The 15,346-nt window shown below is 44.1% G+C and overlaps 2 protein-coding genes across 5 annotated transcripts in view; both read right to left on the reverse strand.

Moving 5' to 3' along the window:
- The window catches only part of serpinf1 (serpin peptidase inhibitor, clade F (alpha-2 antiplasmin, pigment epithelium derived factor), member 1), an 8,467-nt gene extending 2,538 nt beyond the window's left edge, over positions 1-5,929 (reverse strand). Inside the window, exons 1-6 of one of the 4 annotated variants that reach the window (XM_046040867.1) lie at positions 5,880-5,929; positions 2,821-2,881; positions 2,440-2,635; positions 1,704-1,859; positions 272-475; positions 35-174 (exon numbers count right to left, since the gene is read on the reverse strand). In XM_046040867.1, the coding sequence (XP_045896823.1) occupies positions 35-174; positions 272-475; positions 1,704-1,859; positions 2,440-2,635; positions 2,821-2,880 (756 nt within the window). In that variant the 5' untranslated portion in view covers position 2,881; positions 5,880-5,929. The other 3 variants (XM_046040869.1, XM_046040866.1, XM_046040868.1) reach the window with 3 other exon arrangements.
- Positions 5,930-7,206: 1,277 nt separating this feature from the next.
- Positions 7,207-13,893, reverse strand: serpinf2a (serpin peptidase inhibitor, clade F (alpha-2 antiplasmin, pigment epithelium derived factor), member 2a). Its single transcript, XM_046040267.1, has 8 exons — positions 13,840-13,893; positions 13,489-13,726; positions 12,318-12,461; positions 12,177-12,219; positions 11,100-11,245; positions 9,652-9,794; positions 8,651-8,855; positions 7,207-8,368 (listed from the first exon to the last, which is right to left on the reverse strand). Exons 1-8 carry the CDS (start codon positions 13,891-13,893, stop codon positions 7,890-7,892), a joined length of 1,452 nt encoding a protein of 483 aa, XP_045896223.1. The 3' UTR covers positions 7,207-7,889.
- Positions 13,894-15,346: the final 1,453 nt, after the last annotated feature.

Raw genomic sequence — 15,346 nt, forward strand, 5'->3', positions numbered from 1 at the left:
CACGTGTTGATGTTTCAGAGTAGAACAAACTCACCGTGCAGCTCAAATCGGAGTCGGCACCCATCTTCAGGGGGTAGTTATCCTGTTGCATCATGGGAATGAGAACAGGTGCCCCACCGTCCACTTGGAAGTTCTCCATTGCTCCACTCTGACCAAACCGTGTCACCCACTTCCCTGTTCCAAGAAGCAGCGTTCAAACCAACCCACCAGATTTCCTTTGAAAGCTACAGGAGTGTTCGACAGTCAGAAGATTCTGCGGCGTTTGACTTACCTTTAAAGTAGGCAGCACTCACAGTGTTCACTCCAGAGTTTCGGGGGAGGGCTTTGGAAAGGAAACGCTGTACCTTCCCGCCCGTCTCCTGAGCCACCCAGTCGTTGATTTCGGTAAGATCTTTGGTTCCTCCCAGTAGTGGTTTGGGCCGAACTCCGTACTGCTGCTCAACCAGCGGAAAGAAGTCCTGCTTGAGACGAAGTCCTGAGAACAGACGGGTCAATCAGTCAGCTTAAAGGTCAGAACACAAGTGAACATTATAATCAATGATACAAACCTTTCTGTTGCCAAATCACTGTCTTAAGGCCGCAGTATGCTTCTCAGCTCGCCCAGCAGCAGCTGAAACTTCCTTCGCCAACGCCTTTCAAGCGCCGGAATCAGGACGGTTGCAACTGACAATTTTTGTGTCTTTCCAACACAGAACATCTGACAACAATGCCCATGTCTCTGCTCGCCAACAGGAGCTCTGGAGGAAAGCCGAGGGTGGCGCCGGAGCTTTGGAAATTCTGCTCTGATAACTGAGCCGTTTAACGGCGGGAGGAGCTCAGAGGTAACTGCTTTTATTAAGTCAGAACTGAAGAAGTCCTTTGGATGAGGGACGAAACGTCTTCTAGTATTAGTAGTCCAGTTGCCCTTGACTTTCACCTTCTCAGGATGCTTTTATTAAATTAACTTTTTACTTAAGTTTCTGGGATTAAAACTTTGATTCATTTTCACTGTTTCACTGTGTTTCACTGTTCCCCCGCTGTTGTTGGAAACCTCATATTTATACAGACCGGACAAACCAGAGATTGCTTGGAGAAAAGTGAGGAAGCTGAATTACTGGGTAAGTTCTGAAAAGATGTGTCTGTTACTTGATTCCTGTTATCTGTGTACTTTACCATAAAAGATGCTTGCATGGCGTACCCCTGATCGATCTGAACTCCATTTGTAAAAAACGTATTTTAAAAGTTGTTTGCTTGTCATGTTGCTGACAGACAAAGCATGACTTAATATTTTTAACAAATCAGCATCATGATGTTGTTATTTCAGCATCAGCTTACTGCAACTACATCACTGCAAAATGTTTATTTTGGGTTCATAGAGCTGTAGTAATGGTCGGTTGTGTTTATTCACGTTATCGTGTGTACTCTCGGGCCAGTGGTCCAGTGGTTAAACTCACACGATAAACACAACACAACTTTAAAATTGAAACCAGGACCTTTTGACCTGTACGACATTTTCTCATTTTGCCAGACACATTGCGGCTAATATCTTCAGTGCTCCTGTTGACTGCGTGATTCATACAGTTTGTTGCACTTCTAAAAGTATTTCTTTGCAGAGAATTGAGCTTGCTCCTGTAGGTAAGCCATGTTTAGTTGTTGTCGTAGTTCAAAAGAGATAATTACACATGTTCACCTCCAGCTGCCCACCCCCCCCTACATGAACTCACGTCTTGCCAGGTAGATGCGTGCGGCAGTGCTCAGGCCCTTCCCGGGCGCCCTGACCGAGGCTAGCAGGGCTTTCAGGGTGTCGTGAAGCTGCGGGTCCTGCAGGGTGTGGTACCTCAGAGCCCTGAACAGCTGACTTTGAGCACGCTCAGACCCTCCTGGGGGACAGGAGGGATCATGTTAAGTGAGTTAAATGTTTCCTTCTTCCTGACTCAGGCATACTGAGGCACAGGGTCTAAACTGGAAATATCAGAGGCAAGTCACAAGTCAAGACGGACAAGTACCAAATGTACTGCCATTTTAGCAACCGAATAACAATATGTTCAATTAACGCGAATAAAGAATGATTTTTTAAATTTGAGACAGAGCTAAGAAAGTTAAAATATGGCCTCGAGTTGAACATTTTGCTAGCCATCAGGGCCAGATTAAGATCAGACAGAGATTATTAGCTTGTGCAGCAGTAAACGTTGTCTGTCTATAATCTGTGCACTTTCTCAGCTTAGACTGAGCAGATGAAAATAAGTCACATATGGACAAAGAAAAGAGAATTAACTCAACGCATGTGAGAAATAAATCTAATCATGTGTCACTGCCGACCAGCAGACGACGTTGTTTTTAGGGAGCAGCACATCAAAACTGAAATTACTTTACACCAGTTTGGCCAGCAGGCCCGTACACACCATGGCGGTCAAAACCAAAGCACCAGTTTGGATTGAGTTTGTGTGTTTGTGTCTTCACCCATGGAGAGCTGCGTGAGCGCCGCAGACACAGTGATTGGGGCCAGGAAGACGTTGCCTGCAGCTTCGCGGCTCGCCAGAGCGCGGAACAGGTTGTAGCCGAAGTCCGAGGTGGCGGCACCCATCTTAGTCGTCGGTGTGGTGAAGAGCTCCACATGTTCCTCCTCCCCACCCGCCTCCTCGCCTCCCGTCTCCGACTGGAACGGATCAATTAAGACAAGAGTCAGGAGATGGGAAACAGAAAGTGCCGTTGAGAGATGGACTAACGTCGTGTTGGTTGGGGTCAACACGTGAGATTTGGTGACAATAAGAAAAAGATAGAACAACAACAGACTTTAACTCTAACTCTGAAGTTAAACGGAATCAGGCGATGTGTGGATACCTGAGCCTGACAGAAGGTCAGCACGACTCCAAACACCAGCAGGAAAGTTGTTCGCTTCATCCTGGAAGACAAACACAAGAACAAGATGTACCTCCAAGACCTGTGAAGACTCAGGAATAGCTTATTCTAATGTTCAGTGAGGAGCTGACTATCACTGATACGACACCTGAGTTTCTGTTCCAAAAACAAAATATGCTAAATGCTCAGTGCCTAGCCGTGTTTCCATCCAATTGTCAAGCAAATTTTAAGCGTACTTTTGAAATGCCGCAAAAAAGAAAAAAAATAGAAACATGTTTCCATCAGTTGGTATGGAGCGAATAAACCAGGCTACGGTGAGCGTCATCACGTCAGTAGTGACGTTACACATGGCTGTAATAAACAAGACGTCTGGGTTCCAAACCAGAAACAAAACCAGTCGCATGAACCTGAGGACCACTGATCTTAGAAAAATGGAGCCAGCCATGTCTCCGCACGTTATGGGAATATCCGGTGTTGTGCAGAGTTCTGCACGCACCTCCAGATAATGCTTTTAAACGCTCTATTATCCTCTGTGGGGTTCATCAGCGGTGATAAATGATTCCATCTCCCATTTAGCGCATTTACTCGTTGTTTTTATGCGCATTTTGAAGTAGACTATCACATTACAAAAGGTTGATGGAAGCAGCAAAATTCTAGAAAAAGAGTAAATGTGCTAAACAGGAGACGGAAACACTTTTTCCAAATAAGTTCTAACGTAGCGAACTTCTAGTGTCTGCGTCTTGCCGGATATTCCCGTAACGTGCAGAGACACGGCTGGTAGCAACTTGGCCGCTTGAAACACATTCTTGAGGACCTCTCTACATTTTTTTCTGGATTGATTGAAAGTGTTTTTGTTACAGACACATTTCAGTCAGTACCAAATAAGTACTGGGGTTCAATACCCAGCGCTAGTAGAAATAAATTATTTAATATATAATAATAACTCACCTGCTGCAACAACCATTAAGTCCATATTTCTCTTTAGGAGGCAAAGACAAACTACACCAAATCTGACATGTGGGACAGAGTGCAAGATAAACCTTGGAGGAACAAAGGGAGAAAAAAGCTGATAAAAACAGAGGAAGAACAGAGAGATTCTCCAAAAGTCTTCCTCTGTTTTTCAGGCTCAGAGACAATGATGACGGTCAGAGCCACATCATTTCATAGCAGTGTTTTGTATAATTGCAGGGGAACGCCCCAAAATTATACAACCAGCTGAAACTTATATAGGACCACAACAAAGATCATCTCTGCAGCCCGAGCACACAAACATCCAGAACTTCATAGAGTGAATCCCCAAATCAACATTCCTCTTACAAACAGCTTCCCTAGTAATCATGTGAGAAAATTATCCTCTCAGTTCTCACTCAACTCCACGTCGTCAGTGTTGCTGCTTGTTGAAGTTAAAGGTAGCTGCTCACGCTGCTCCGGGGTTTAAACAAACAGTGTGTCTAAAAGGGTCAAACACACACACAATGTCTCTTTTGTTCTGCTACACACATCTGGACCTGGTTGTCGTGGTTTCACATAAACAAACAACACATCTGTCATCTGAACCACAGGCCAGCCACACACACACACACCATGCCTGATGGGAAATCCAGATGCTGTCGTCCAAAAAGCTCAGAGGCTGCAGTTTCTTCCTCCTGACTTTCACTGAGATGCTGATCTTTTCTTTCCACCACCTTCTTAGAAAATCTCAAGTCATTAAAAAAAGACATTTTAAAAGACAGTTAATGAAGACAGCAAGCTGAGAACACTGATTTAGGAGTGGACGATAGAGATTAGTGTGTATTTTTATTTTCAAGGATCGATATATGTTGTAAAATTGTACGTTTTCTGAAAACTAGATTTGAGATAAACTGAGGAAGTAAAATAACTGGACAGAAGTGTGTGTTTTCGGTTAATCCAGGGAACACCTGTCATTTTAAATTACTTTTGTTTTAAAGTCAGTTATTTATATGAACAATAACAAATGTTGTTGATCATTGTTACTTGTATTGCCCTATGAATGTGCGTTGAACTGCACCTCTGAAACTGAACTACTTGCCTGTGAGGTTGTCCTGTGTGTGGACAGGGTAAACTGCAAACAGACCGAGATCAATAAAGTCTGATCTGAATCAAATCCACGAATTATATAAAAATAAAAGATTCCCCACAATGGTCTCATATAACAAGAGACATTAAAAGGAAAAACAATCATGAAATGTTGACTGCCTCCCTTCATCTTTGATGTGTGAACAGGTCTGGTGGAGACCTGCAGAGTCCTGCAGAGTCCTGCAGCAGGCAGGAGCCAAACAGTTGTCACAGCAGACGCCTCCTGCAGGGACTGCTCTCTGATCCTCGGAGGAATGTTTTCTCACTGGCTGCTCTTCAACTCTTTGCTATCACATCAGAGGTCACAGCAACGACATTATTCCACAGAATTGCGGAAATATTCTTGGCACCAAAGTCTTTACAGCCCCAAGTAACCTCAGAGCCGCAAACCCACATTCTGTTCTTTAAATGATTCTTCATTAAAAACAGTGTCAATAAGAATCGTTACATCTTTAATATATTTCAGACACAACCGCATCTAATGATTAAAGTTTGTTTAACTTGCGTAAATCCGTGTTGAGACAGAGGACTGACCTGCTGTGAAATCAGAACTATTATATAAACTGTTCTGTGGAAAAGTTCCAGCTGTGTTTTTGGCACAGCGACGCAGAGCAGAGATGGAAAACCTGAACTGAACTGGAGAAAGTTCGTTTGTTCACTGTCTGGAAACCCCATCAGCAGGCCAGACAACACGTTTCTGCGAGTTCAAATCATTATAAAACAGATTTAACAGCTTTAATCGATCTTAGAGGAAGGTTCACCAAACACTATTTCACAGAAATTCTCTTTCGGTAAAAGTTCATCATGCAGCACTAAATTAGCAGCAAATAAATGTCCACTTTTTGGAGAAAAGAGAGCAAACTGCTCCACTGAGGTTAAAAAGAAAAAGTCAAATGTGCGTAAAAGCGAAAAATGAGCAACAAGGCGCGTAACAGCGCACTCACCTCTCCTCTGCTCCCGGACGGTTCAAGTCGCTCAGTCTCTCTCGCTGCAGATGAGAAGAGTCTGCGTCCAGCTGACGCCTCCCGGCTCTGCGCGCCCCCGCTGCTGCCAACGGGGACGCGCAGGACAAACCGAAGCAGCTGGATTAAGGTGAAGGAGACTTTACAGCCAAAGACAGAAGACAAGGAACCAAGGGGGCAGAGGAAAACTAAACATGGTTTGAGATGTAACCTGTAGGCCACTTGTTCTGGACCCACCAGTGCTTCCATGCCCCTCCTTTAAGCCCAGAACTTTTAAGCAAACACATGAACCAAGTTATGGCACCCAAAATGACCTCTCAAACCTCCTAAATGATTCTCTTAGAATCCTGGAAACCACCTCCAGAACCCCTGAAACCCCTTAAAATCTTGAGTGATTTTAGGAGGTATCAGGGGTTCTGGGGTTCTTCACTAGGATCAACTTAAATATCACTGGAACCACAACAGAGGTCCCTACAGATCTCTGCTGAAACCTTTGCTGGACCTCTGAAACCTCCAAAAGACAGCTGGGACCATCCTAAGTACCCCTATGTCAGTCTGCAAAAGAGCTGCGATTCTGGGGAAAGCCTCCAGGTGAATCTGGTCTGCATGTTGCTTTGTTTGTCCGTGTGTCTGCCTGTTCCTGTTTTATTTTGGTAACTGTCTGTGTCAGTGCGCGTCTCGTGCTTGTTTCCTGTCTGCCTGATTACCCTAATGTGATCTCCCCGTCTGCTTGGATGTTTGTCTGTCAGTACATATTGTTCAGGTGTTTCCTTCATGTTTGCTGGTCCGTTGTCATTTCTCTGTCCTGTCTGCTGTTTGTTGTATAGTCGTGTTTTTTCTGTCTCAGATCCCTGGCTGTATGATCACTGTGCACTACTGTGAAATTGCTTCTCTCCTGCATGTTCAACAGAAGATTACTTCTTTTGTTTGTGTTGATATTTTGTTGCTGTTTTGGAATTACCTGGTTTTGTTGGACAGGATCGTGTGGGATTTGTTTGGACACTACCAGTAAGCGGCACCCAGAGTTTTGTTAAGAAATTCTTCTCATGAAGGGGTTCTGGAGAGCACAGCACCTATTTTTACAGAATCCCTTCCTCCAAACAAACCCGAAAGTAAAAAAAACTCCTTTCCCCATTGTAACGAAAATACACTTTTTGTGGCAATATTTTATTTTCTGAATATCAAATTAAAATCAACTCATTGTAGATAAAAAAAATCTGCAAAGAAAAAACTGACTTTTGGACAGAATATTCTTTCTTGTATGAAACCGTTTCATCTCAGGGAAAGCTCTCATCAGCTGGAAATCTGTCTTGAAATGCATTGCCAGGTCTAATAAGTGTACACATTGCACGCTTGTCATTTTTGTCCCTGACAAGTTTGATAAAATTTAATGAGTCTGGAAACTTGTGAAGTGAGATTACAAACGCATTAATCGGCTGTTGACTGCTCGTAAAACTCAGTGCTGATCACTATGATTGCAGTGCAAAAGCATATTTTTCCATGCTGAATCCCAAAGCCTTTTGAGCAGCACAAGACCAACGTGTTTGTCCTCTGCTGCATCTGAATCTAGTATGAAGGAACAGTTTGACAATTTGGAAAATATACTTATTTGCTTTCTTGCAGAGAATTATATGCGAAGATCGATACCACTGTCATGTCTGTCTCCAGGTAGCTGCTGCGCCCCGACAAAAAATAGTCCCCCACATAAAAACACACTTTTGTTTTTATACGTTAAACAAACCAGATACATAGTGTTAATTTTTTAGACGTGCTGGAAGGCAGAGCCAGGCTAGCTGTTTTCCAGTTTCCAGTCTTTATGCTACGCTAAGCTAAGTTTCTGGCTGCAGCTTCATATTTACCTGACACACATGAGAGTGGTATCAATTTTCTGATCTAACTCTGGGCAAGAAAGCCATGAAGCATGTTTACAAAAGAGTTGAAACTCCAGGCAGGTACAGAGTTATCTGGGTTGGAGCAAACAACATCTCGTTGTTATTTCTTCTTCCTGTCGCTGCCCTCCAGTTCATTCACATGCTGCAGCTGCCCCCTCCCACCAGCGGGGGCGCTACAGGACCGTATGCTGCTGCCCTCTGCTGGCTCTGTCTCGCTGCATGACCTGTTGCTGTGTTTTATATTCATGTCTCTTTTCCTGACATCCTCCATCACAGGTTGGTCACCCATGGTGCTGTTGCTGTGGGGATCATCATTAAGCATGGGGTCGTTGGGGGCGGGGTTTGTGACGATGCCCATGAAGAGGGGGGCTAGGGAGGCATCGTCAACAAGGGCGAAGAGGAAGGGGGAGTTGACGGAGAAGAGGGAGACGGAGCGCATGGAGGTAACAGCAGTGGTGGCAGACGCCTCCGCGCCTTCCTCGTTAAGTTCAATGGTGCTGGCGTGGCGGACACCCGTCACCCTCAAAGGGTGGTCGGAAATGCCAGAAAGGTCAGGACCTGAAAACAGAGAGCCGAGGCCTGAGAGAGAGAATCAGAGAGAGAGAAAGAGAGCAGAGTTAAAGACCTAAGAGCCAGATATAATGCATTTCCCAGTCCATTGATGCATTGAAGTTTTATCACGTTCACGACGCTGACTGGCACATTAACACTTCTTATGCCTGTATCATCTGTCCAGGGTCATCTGACGCTACACAGAATGACCAGTGTGTGTTGCTCTTTAGCTGTCTGGAAGTGAAATCACCACCCCAGTATCTATAGTGTTAGACATCCCTTATGTCTTGGTGAAGCTAGTTTTCTCACCCATGCTGGTCAGCGCTTCCTGGAGCTCCTGGCGGTACTGCAGCTTCACTTTGGGTAAGTTGACCTGCATTGTTTTCTCCTGAGGTAGACGTCTGTAAAGGTCGGAGATGTTCAGTTTGGGAAGCACCGATGACACGTTTCCTCTTCCCAGGAGGGGCATGACGATTAAGAAGCTGGTGTTTCTCTTGAAGGGAAAACTGGCAACCTGGACCAGAGAGAGGGATTTATTACAACGCTAAACATGTAGACTACAGGAACACATGGTGATTAAAAGCTTCCCTTGAGGCATAATTTAGACACACAAGTTATTTAAAGCATGGTCACAGAAGACACTTGTTTATGATTGGCTGCATGGTCAAAGTTGTAAAACAAGACATAGTTCTGGTCAACAGTTTCATCACTGGCAGCAGGATGCTAAACACGGTAGGCCAAACATCCATCTCCCAAGCCACGACCTCCAGCTCTTTCTGGGAAATCCCAAGATGGGATCTAAAGTCAGGCTGAGGGAGGGAGATGAAACCAGTGCCCTGGTCTCTTCCATTTTAGAGTTGACAAGAAAACCACAAGAGCAAGGTGTCTAGGAGGAATCCAAATCAGATCCCACCTCCTCAAAAACTCCTTTCAATACATGGGAGCAAAAGTTTAGCTCTGAATTCCTTTCATGTCTTTAGCTCCTTACCCTGTGAGACCAGCTACGCTAAAAACAAAACTAATTTCGGCTGATTGCATCATTCTTTTAGTGAATATCCAAAGCCTACAACCCCAGCTGACGGCAGGAACATCTGAAAGACAACTGAGAACCCTGCCACATCAGTTATTTTCATACATCAGGACACTTGGTTGTGTTTTAATTTTCAAAATCTCACAAAATCTTAAACAGTCTTCAGCCCAATTACTGCAATAGCAGCACTGCAAAGAGGTGTCCTGTTAGGGCACCAGGTTGAATGTCCAGACCATCCGGAACTCCATTGCTGATATACCCATGAAGGTACTGGTGTTACCTGTGCTTCCAGTTCTGGATCGTCCAGCAGGCGGAGAGGGTACTGGGCAGACTTCATCATGTCCACCGACACGGAGTTCTGGTTGTCCAGGTAGAAAACTCCTTTGGAAGTCACTAATGGGTCGAATCGTGTCTGCCATTCACCTGACAAAGACAGAGAAGGAATCTTTAGTAACTTAAGGAAAAATCTGTTTTTTGACAACCTGAATTCATGAACCACCTGGTCCTGAACCACGTCCTGATAAGCACTGGACTCTGCTAAAGGTGAGCCGTATCACCTGTTTGTAATGTCCAAGGACTGGATATAAAGAAGCTGCCCTGGTCTGAAAAGCGTCTGGTCTGGTTATATTGGGGTGGCATGTGTAGTGTTTGCAGATGATGGTCTCCTTTTGGCCCTGAACGTGATCTCCACCGTGCAATGAAGCAATTTGCAGCCACTATGAAGAGAAGTGTTGGGGCACTGCAATAATGTAATGGTTAAGGTGCATACCACATAACCCCAACAGTTTGTTTTCTGGCCAAGGACCCCTGTTGCATATTCCTTTTTCTTTCTTTCCATGTTTCTCATGTCTATCTACACTGTAATGTCAAAAAAAGATATAATGCCAAAACATTATCTTATTTCTAAGATTAAAAAGAGCCTCCAGCAGCTCCCCTGGGTGCAGGACTTCAGCAGACTTTGGGTCTCATTTGTGAGTGATGACCAAAAGCATTATAAGACTCACTGCTACCGTTGCAGTAATAGAGGCTTTGGAGACTGGTTTGGTTTTGGAGAGTGCTATGCTATAAAATAAGACCTCTAATTCGGCATTCTGTTTGTCTTCCAACCCTCAGATGTGGTCGTGAGTTTTTGCTATTGACAGATGGCGTGAAAACATGGATCAAAGCAATTGACATTAGGTTACTCTGTAGGTAAGCTGGCTTCACTGTACAAGAGACAAATGGGAGGTCAGTGCTTCAAAAAGACTTTGTTATTGAGCAGCTGCTCTACAACTAGAGTGGTGAAGGGGTTCAGACAACTGGTGAAGATACTCCTATGGTGCCTTCCTTTGGAGGCTCTGGATACACTGCACAGATTTCATAAACCCAACTAGCCAGGCAGCACATAGGGATCGCCTATGAAGAGCTGTTTTTGTGGGACATCTCGCTCCACTCTGATCTGATTAGGTTGTGGCAGGAAAGGAGCACTAATGTCAGCAGGCAAGTCAAGTACTCTAACGTTATTGTATTCTCAGAAGTAGAGATAAAGCTAGCTAATTGATTAAGAAGGTAGGCAGATTCCATTCAAATCCATCCCCCGTTTGAATTCTGGGCACTCACATTACTGCAGAGATTTCTGATTTGTTCTAAGCACTTGCAGAAGTACAGAAGTACATTTCTGTTTTGTTCCTGTCTTATCTATAACTATAGAAATGACCATACTGAGTGGTCTTTGGTGGAAGGGTTCACCTTTGAAGTACACAGCGTTCATGAGCATAAGCACCACGTCATGTGGTATACTTTCCAGGAAGTTGGGGATGTGACCATTGGTGGCATCCTCCACCCATTGGTTGACCCCCTCCACAGAGACCAGAGGGATGGGCTGTGACTGGTACCTGAAGAGGAAACAAATCGTTTTACTTCTGCAGCAAACATGGCGCATATCCATTTTAGACAACAAAACTGAAAGATCTATTAGTAGGTATCGATCACTGCAACTGTAAACTCCCATCACCTTAAAAATATGTTCTCCAATGTCTTACAGCGTGATAGGTTCTGGGCACAGAACAGTTGTAGTAGGCTCTTCAGGTTTGTAGGCCTTTTCCATGCATACCACTTGTCCTGTCTTTTCAGACCATGTAATTCTCCACATGACCAGCAGCTGTCACTAAGTAGCTTTCCCACATGAGCCATCACCTAACCACTGTCTTCCCACAGCTGTTCGCCATTTACCCATTAGCTCCCCAGTATGTGTAGCCCTCATTCAAAGCGCGCCTCTTTGCTTATCAGTCTTCAAATTTCTCTGCCAGTTGACCAGTTTGCCAACCTTTGCTTCCCACCTGACTCAGTAAAGACGTTTTTAGAAATCCATCTCTGTCTCACTCTGAAGTCAGATGTGTTCAAAATGTGTGAGTCTTTTAGACTGCAACTAATGTAGGAAGCTCCCTGTTTTACATCTGTTTTAATCTATTTTCCAAACTCTGTCAACTGTTTTCAGGCAGGCGATCAATCCTCACCTTTGATTGCCATATTCAGCGTCCTAGGAGAGGATAGTCCTTTTAGAGGAACAAGATACACGATTCACAATGTTATTAGTAAGCAGCCTCCCAGTTATATTTCATGGTTAGGAGTTGTCATATAGAGAAACTCAGGTTTATACTTTGTGGTTCTGCTGATTAATGTGAGAAAACGTGGCGCACCTTCCTGGACTATGCTGTACCTAAGCTTTAAATCCTTGCTTTCAGTCATTATTTTTGGACACGTTGCATCTCCGTCAATGATGTATTGTGTGATTGTATGTGTGTGTGACCTGATTGTAGTTGATACCTGGCCAGAGACTCTTCAACAAAAGACAACTTCACTTCAAATCCTGAGAGATGAAAGAATAGAGAGAACATGGGAAAGGTGGATGAGACGAGTCAAGCTTCTAAAAAAACCATCACGAGTTCAACACTCATCCCCACACACCTGGCCTAAGGTACATGCGTGTTGCCACCTCCAGCGATGTGTTTCTGAAGTGAGGTAGCAGGCCTCCCAGTATATGGTGGTAACACGGCAGACTGTGGGCGTGAAGGCTCTTCAGCAGCAGTTTCTCTGTCTCGTGGCGAGCACCTGAGGGAAAACAATTTACAGTCTGAACAAATAGTTTCAAAAGAATGTACAGGATCAGTTGGTAGATCACATATGGAACAAACTGTGACATGTCAGCATGTGGCTTTGCATGTACAAAAATGTCTTGAGGCAAAGGGTGATACCCGAAGAATTGTCATGACGTTAAAAAACACCTCTAAGCCCAAACCTCTACCATTCACGTCCTGTGCTCCCCTTTCTCTATCACCTTACAACTCACTTGTCTTCATTGCACTATTTGTTCATTCTTATTGCTTCCACTAGGTATCTATCCCATTGATGAAGTAGGAGTTATCAGCAATTTTGTTGCTCTAGTATCTATTGTTACTCGTAGATCTCTTACTCTACTGATGCTTGTATGTTGTTTCTCAAAGGTAAGTCACTTTGGATAAAAGCAACTGCCATGTGAGTAAACCAGAAGGTATTTTGACAACGTGATATCATGGAATGGCGTATAAATAGTACGCCACTTTTAAGGACATTTCGGCAAGCCATGTCAGCGCATTTTAAGCTTAAGTAAGAGATCTACCAGTGTCATTTCACGCCACTGTAGGGTTAACTGGTCGACATGCATATATAATTCACGATTGTTAAGGTTAGCAGTAAAGTAGCCTACATTGGGGTGGGTCAAGGCTAGCATTGTTAGCTAGCTAACTAGCTACTTCTACTTTAACGTAGCTAACGTAACGTTAGCAATGATGTAGAATGGTAACTTCCATCCACCGCTTGTCCTGCATACAGGGTCGCAGTTAAAATGGTAACTTGCGTAATGTAAATAAAAAACAAAAACTAATCTTGTTATTATTGTTTCACTAGGGAACCGAACGCCAGTCTCCTGGGTCAGGGACCAACTTACTATCCACACGACCAACACCTTCGTGTCGGACTTTCATGGCTATTTAAATCCCACACATGCTGATTTTACCTGTAACAGTTCATTGCTGCACACAGCTGGCTAAATATTGAACTCTTGGTTCGCGTGAAAAAGCAAAATTAAACTCTGACTGACCTAAGGTCAGCTGAGCGAGGGCAAAGGCCAGGCTGAGAGGTGACAGCACGATGTTCGGCTGTTGCGGACCAATAGGAAGCTCTTCCAGGAGCTGTAAACCCAGTCGCTCTATGGCACCCCCTATTGCCCTGTGTTCCTCAGGACTAAACACCCGCCTTCCTCCACAGCTGTGGACCCCCTTCGTCTCGTCTTCATCTACAGGATCAGAGACATCAGGAGCTCCTGGCGTGGGCTCCTCCTGAAGACAGGAGGACAGACAGGGTTCACTTTCTGAAGAGTACAGCTACATACAGGATAAATGGTAAATTCTATTCAGTACTTAAAAAGATAGTTAGCTGGTTGGGTTCTTACAGTCAGTCCCAGACAGCAGAGACAGAGCAAGAGAAGAAGAAGACACAGCTTCATTTCCAAACAACCAGCCTGAAAAACACAGAGGGACATGGTCAACCATGAGGAAATAAGCTTTATAGCAGTGAGGCTGTGTGCAGTATCAGCCAAAAGACTTCATTAACATGGATTATTACCAAAACACAGGGTGTTATCTAACGATGAGATCTATAAAATTAATCTCTTTTGTCCACTACATGGCATGTTATGGAAGTTGTCTTTGCAAACCAGGAACCAAAGAGAATATCATTAAGACAGAGTGAATACCTACAGCAACAGACAATAATCATTGTCTGTAACGGTGTGCGATGAATATGTTCAGAGTGGAAGCAAGAAAAAAAGTTTAATCAGGCTTGTAATATCTACATCCTTCTAAGTCTGAGCACCCCTTTGAAAATGACATGGCTCAGTTCTTTCCCAGTGACTGGTGACCACCTGACGGTTAAGTCCTCCAACAAAGGCCAAATTTCTGCTTAAGCAACACTACCATACGTGCGCTTGAGAACGTCCTAGCATGTTAGCATTAGCATGTTAGCATGTTAACATTAGCATGTTAGCATGTATGGTTGCATTTTTCTCAAAGTCCATATGAAGCTGATATGGAAAGGTATTTAGAGGTATCCCGTAATGTGAGATGAGATCGCTCTAGCAGTTTGTCCTGTCGTCGGTGCTGCTAGAGGAAATGTCAGGGATCACTTTTATTTATAGGATTCATCCTGCAGGGACCGAGAGTGTTTACGCCAAATTTCATGTCAAGTAATCCAATCGTTAAGATATTTTAGTCTGGACTCAAAGTGTTTGATCGACGGACCAACATTGCCATCCGTAAAGCTACGCTGCTGTGGGCCAAAGCTGTCGTTGTAAGGGTATCTATGAGTTTATCTGTCTGTCTGTGTGGTAGGTTTAGAGTCAGTTGAGGCTTCAGATATGGCGGCTGTGTTTACCAGAGGACTAAAGGTTACTGTCTCAGACCCTTTTTTGGCTGAGCTGCCATACACTGAATTCACGGAACACAAAATACAAAGAAGTACATGGATTATAGGAATCACCACTCTATACAAGATCTAAGGCTCTTATTCATGCCCATACACACAATCTGCATCTCTGCATCTATGGAGCTGCATCTTCTCTGTCTGAGTGCAATGCAAAGCACTCTTTAGTACTCACTGTGTCTTTGTAAACTATAGATTATTTTAGCAGCACTGAAACGGATTGTCAGAAACACAGCTAAAGAAGGTTTGGATGAAATCAGAGATGGTCCGAACTCACCTGGCCTGTATATGATGTGAGGCAGATGATGAGAAACCAAAGGGGTTAAAAGATTAGATGAATAAAATAAGAGTAAAAACAGATACGGCCAACCTTCTCAAGGCTGGACTGCTTAGTGGCTGGACTGCCGCCCCCCTGTTGGCTGGTTAATAATCAACCCTGGACTGATCATGGCTGGATCTGTGGTCACTTTACAATGTAA

This window comes from Micropterus dolomieu, linkage group LG23, assembly GCF_021292245.1.
Source record: "Micropterus dolomieu isolate WLL.071019.BEF.003 ecotype Adirondacks linkage group LG23, ASM2129224v1, whole genome shotgun sequence".
Lineage (NCBI taxonomy): Eukaryota > Metazoa > Chordata > Actinopteri > Centrarchiformes > Centrarchidae > Micropterus > Micropterus dolomieu.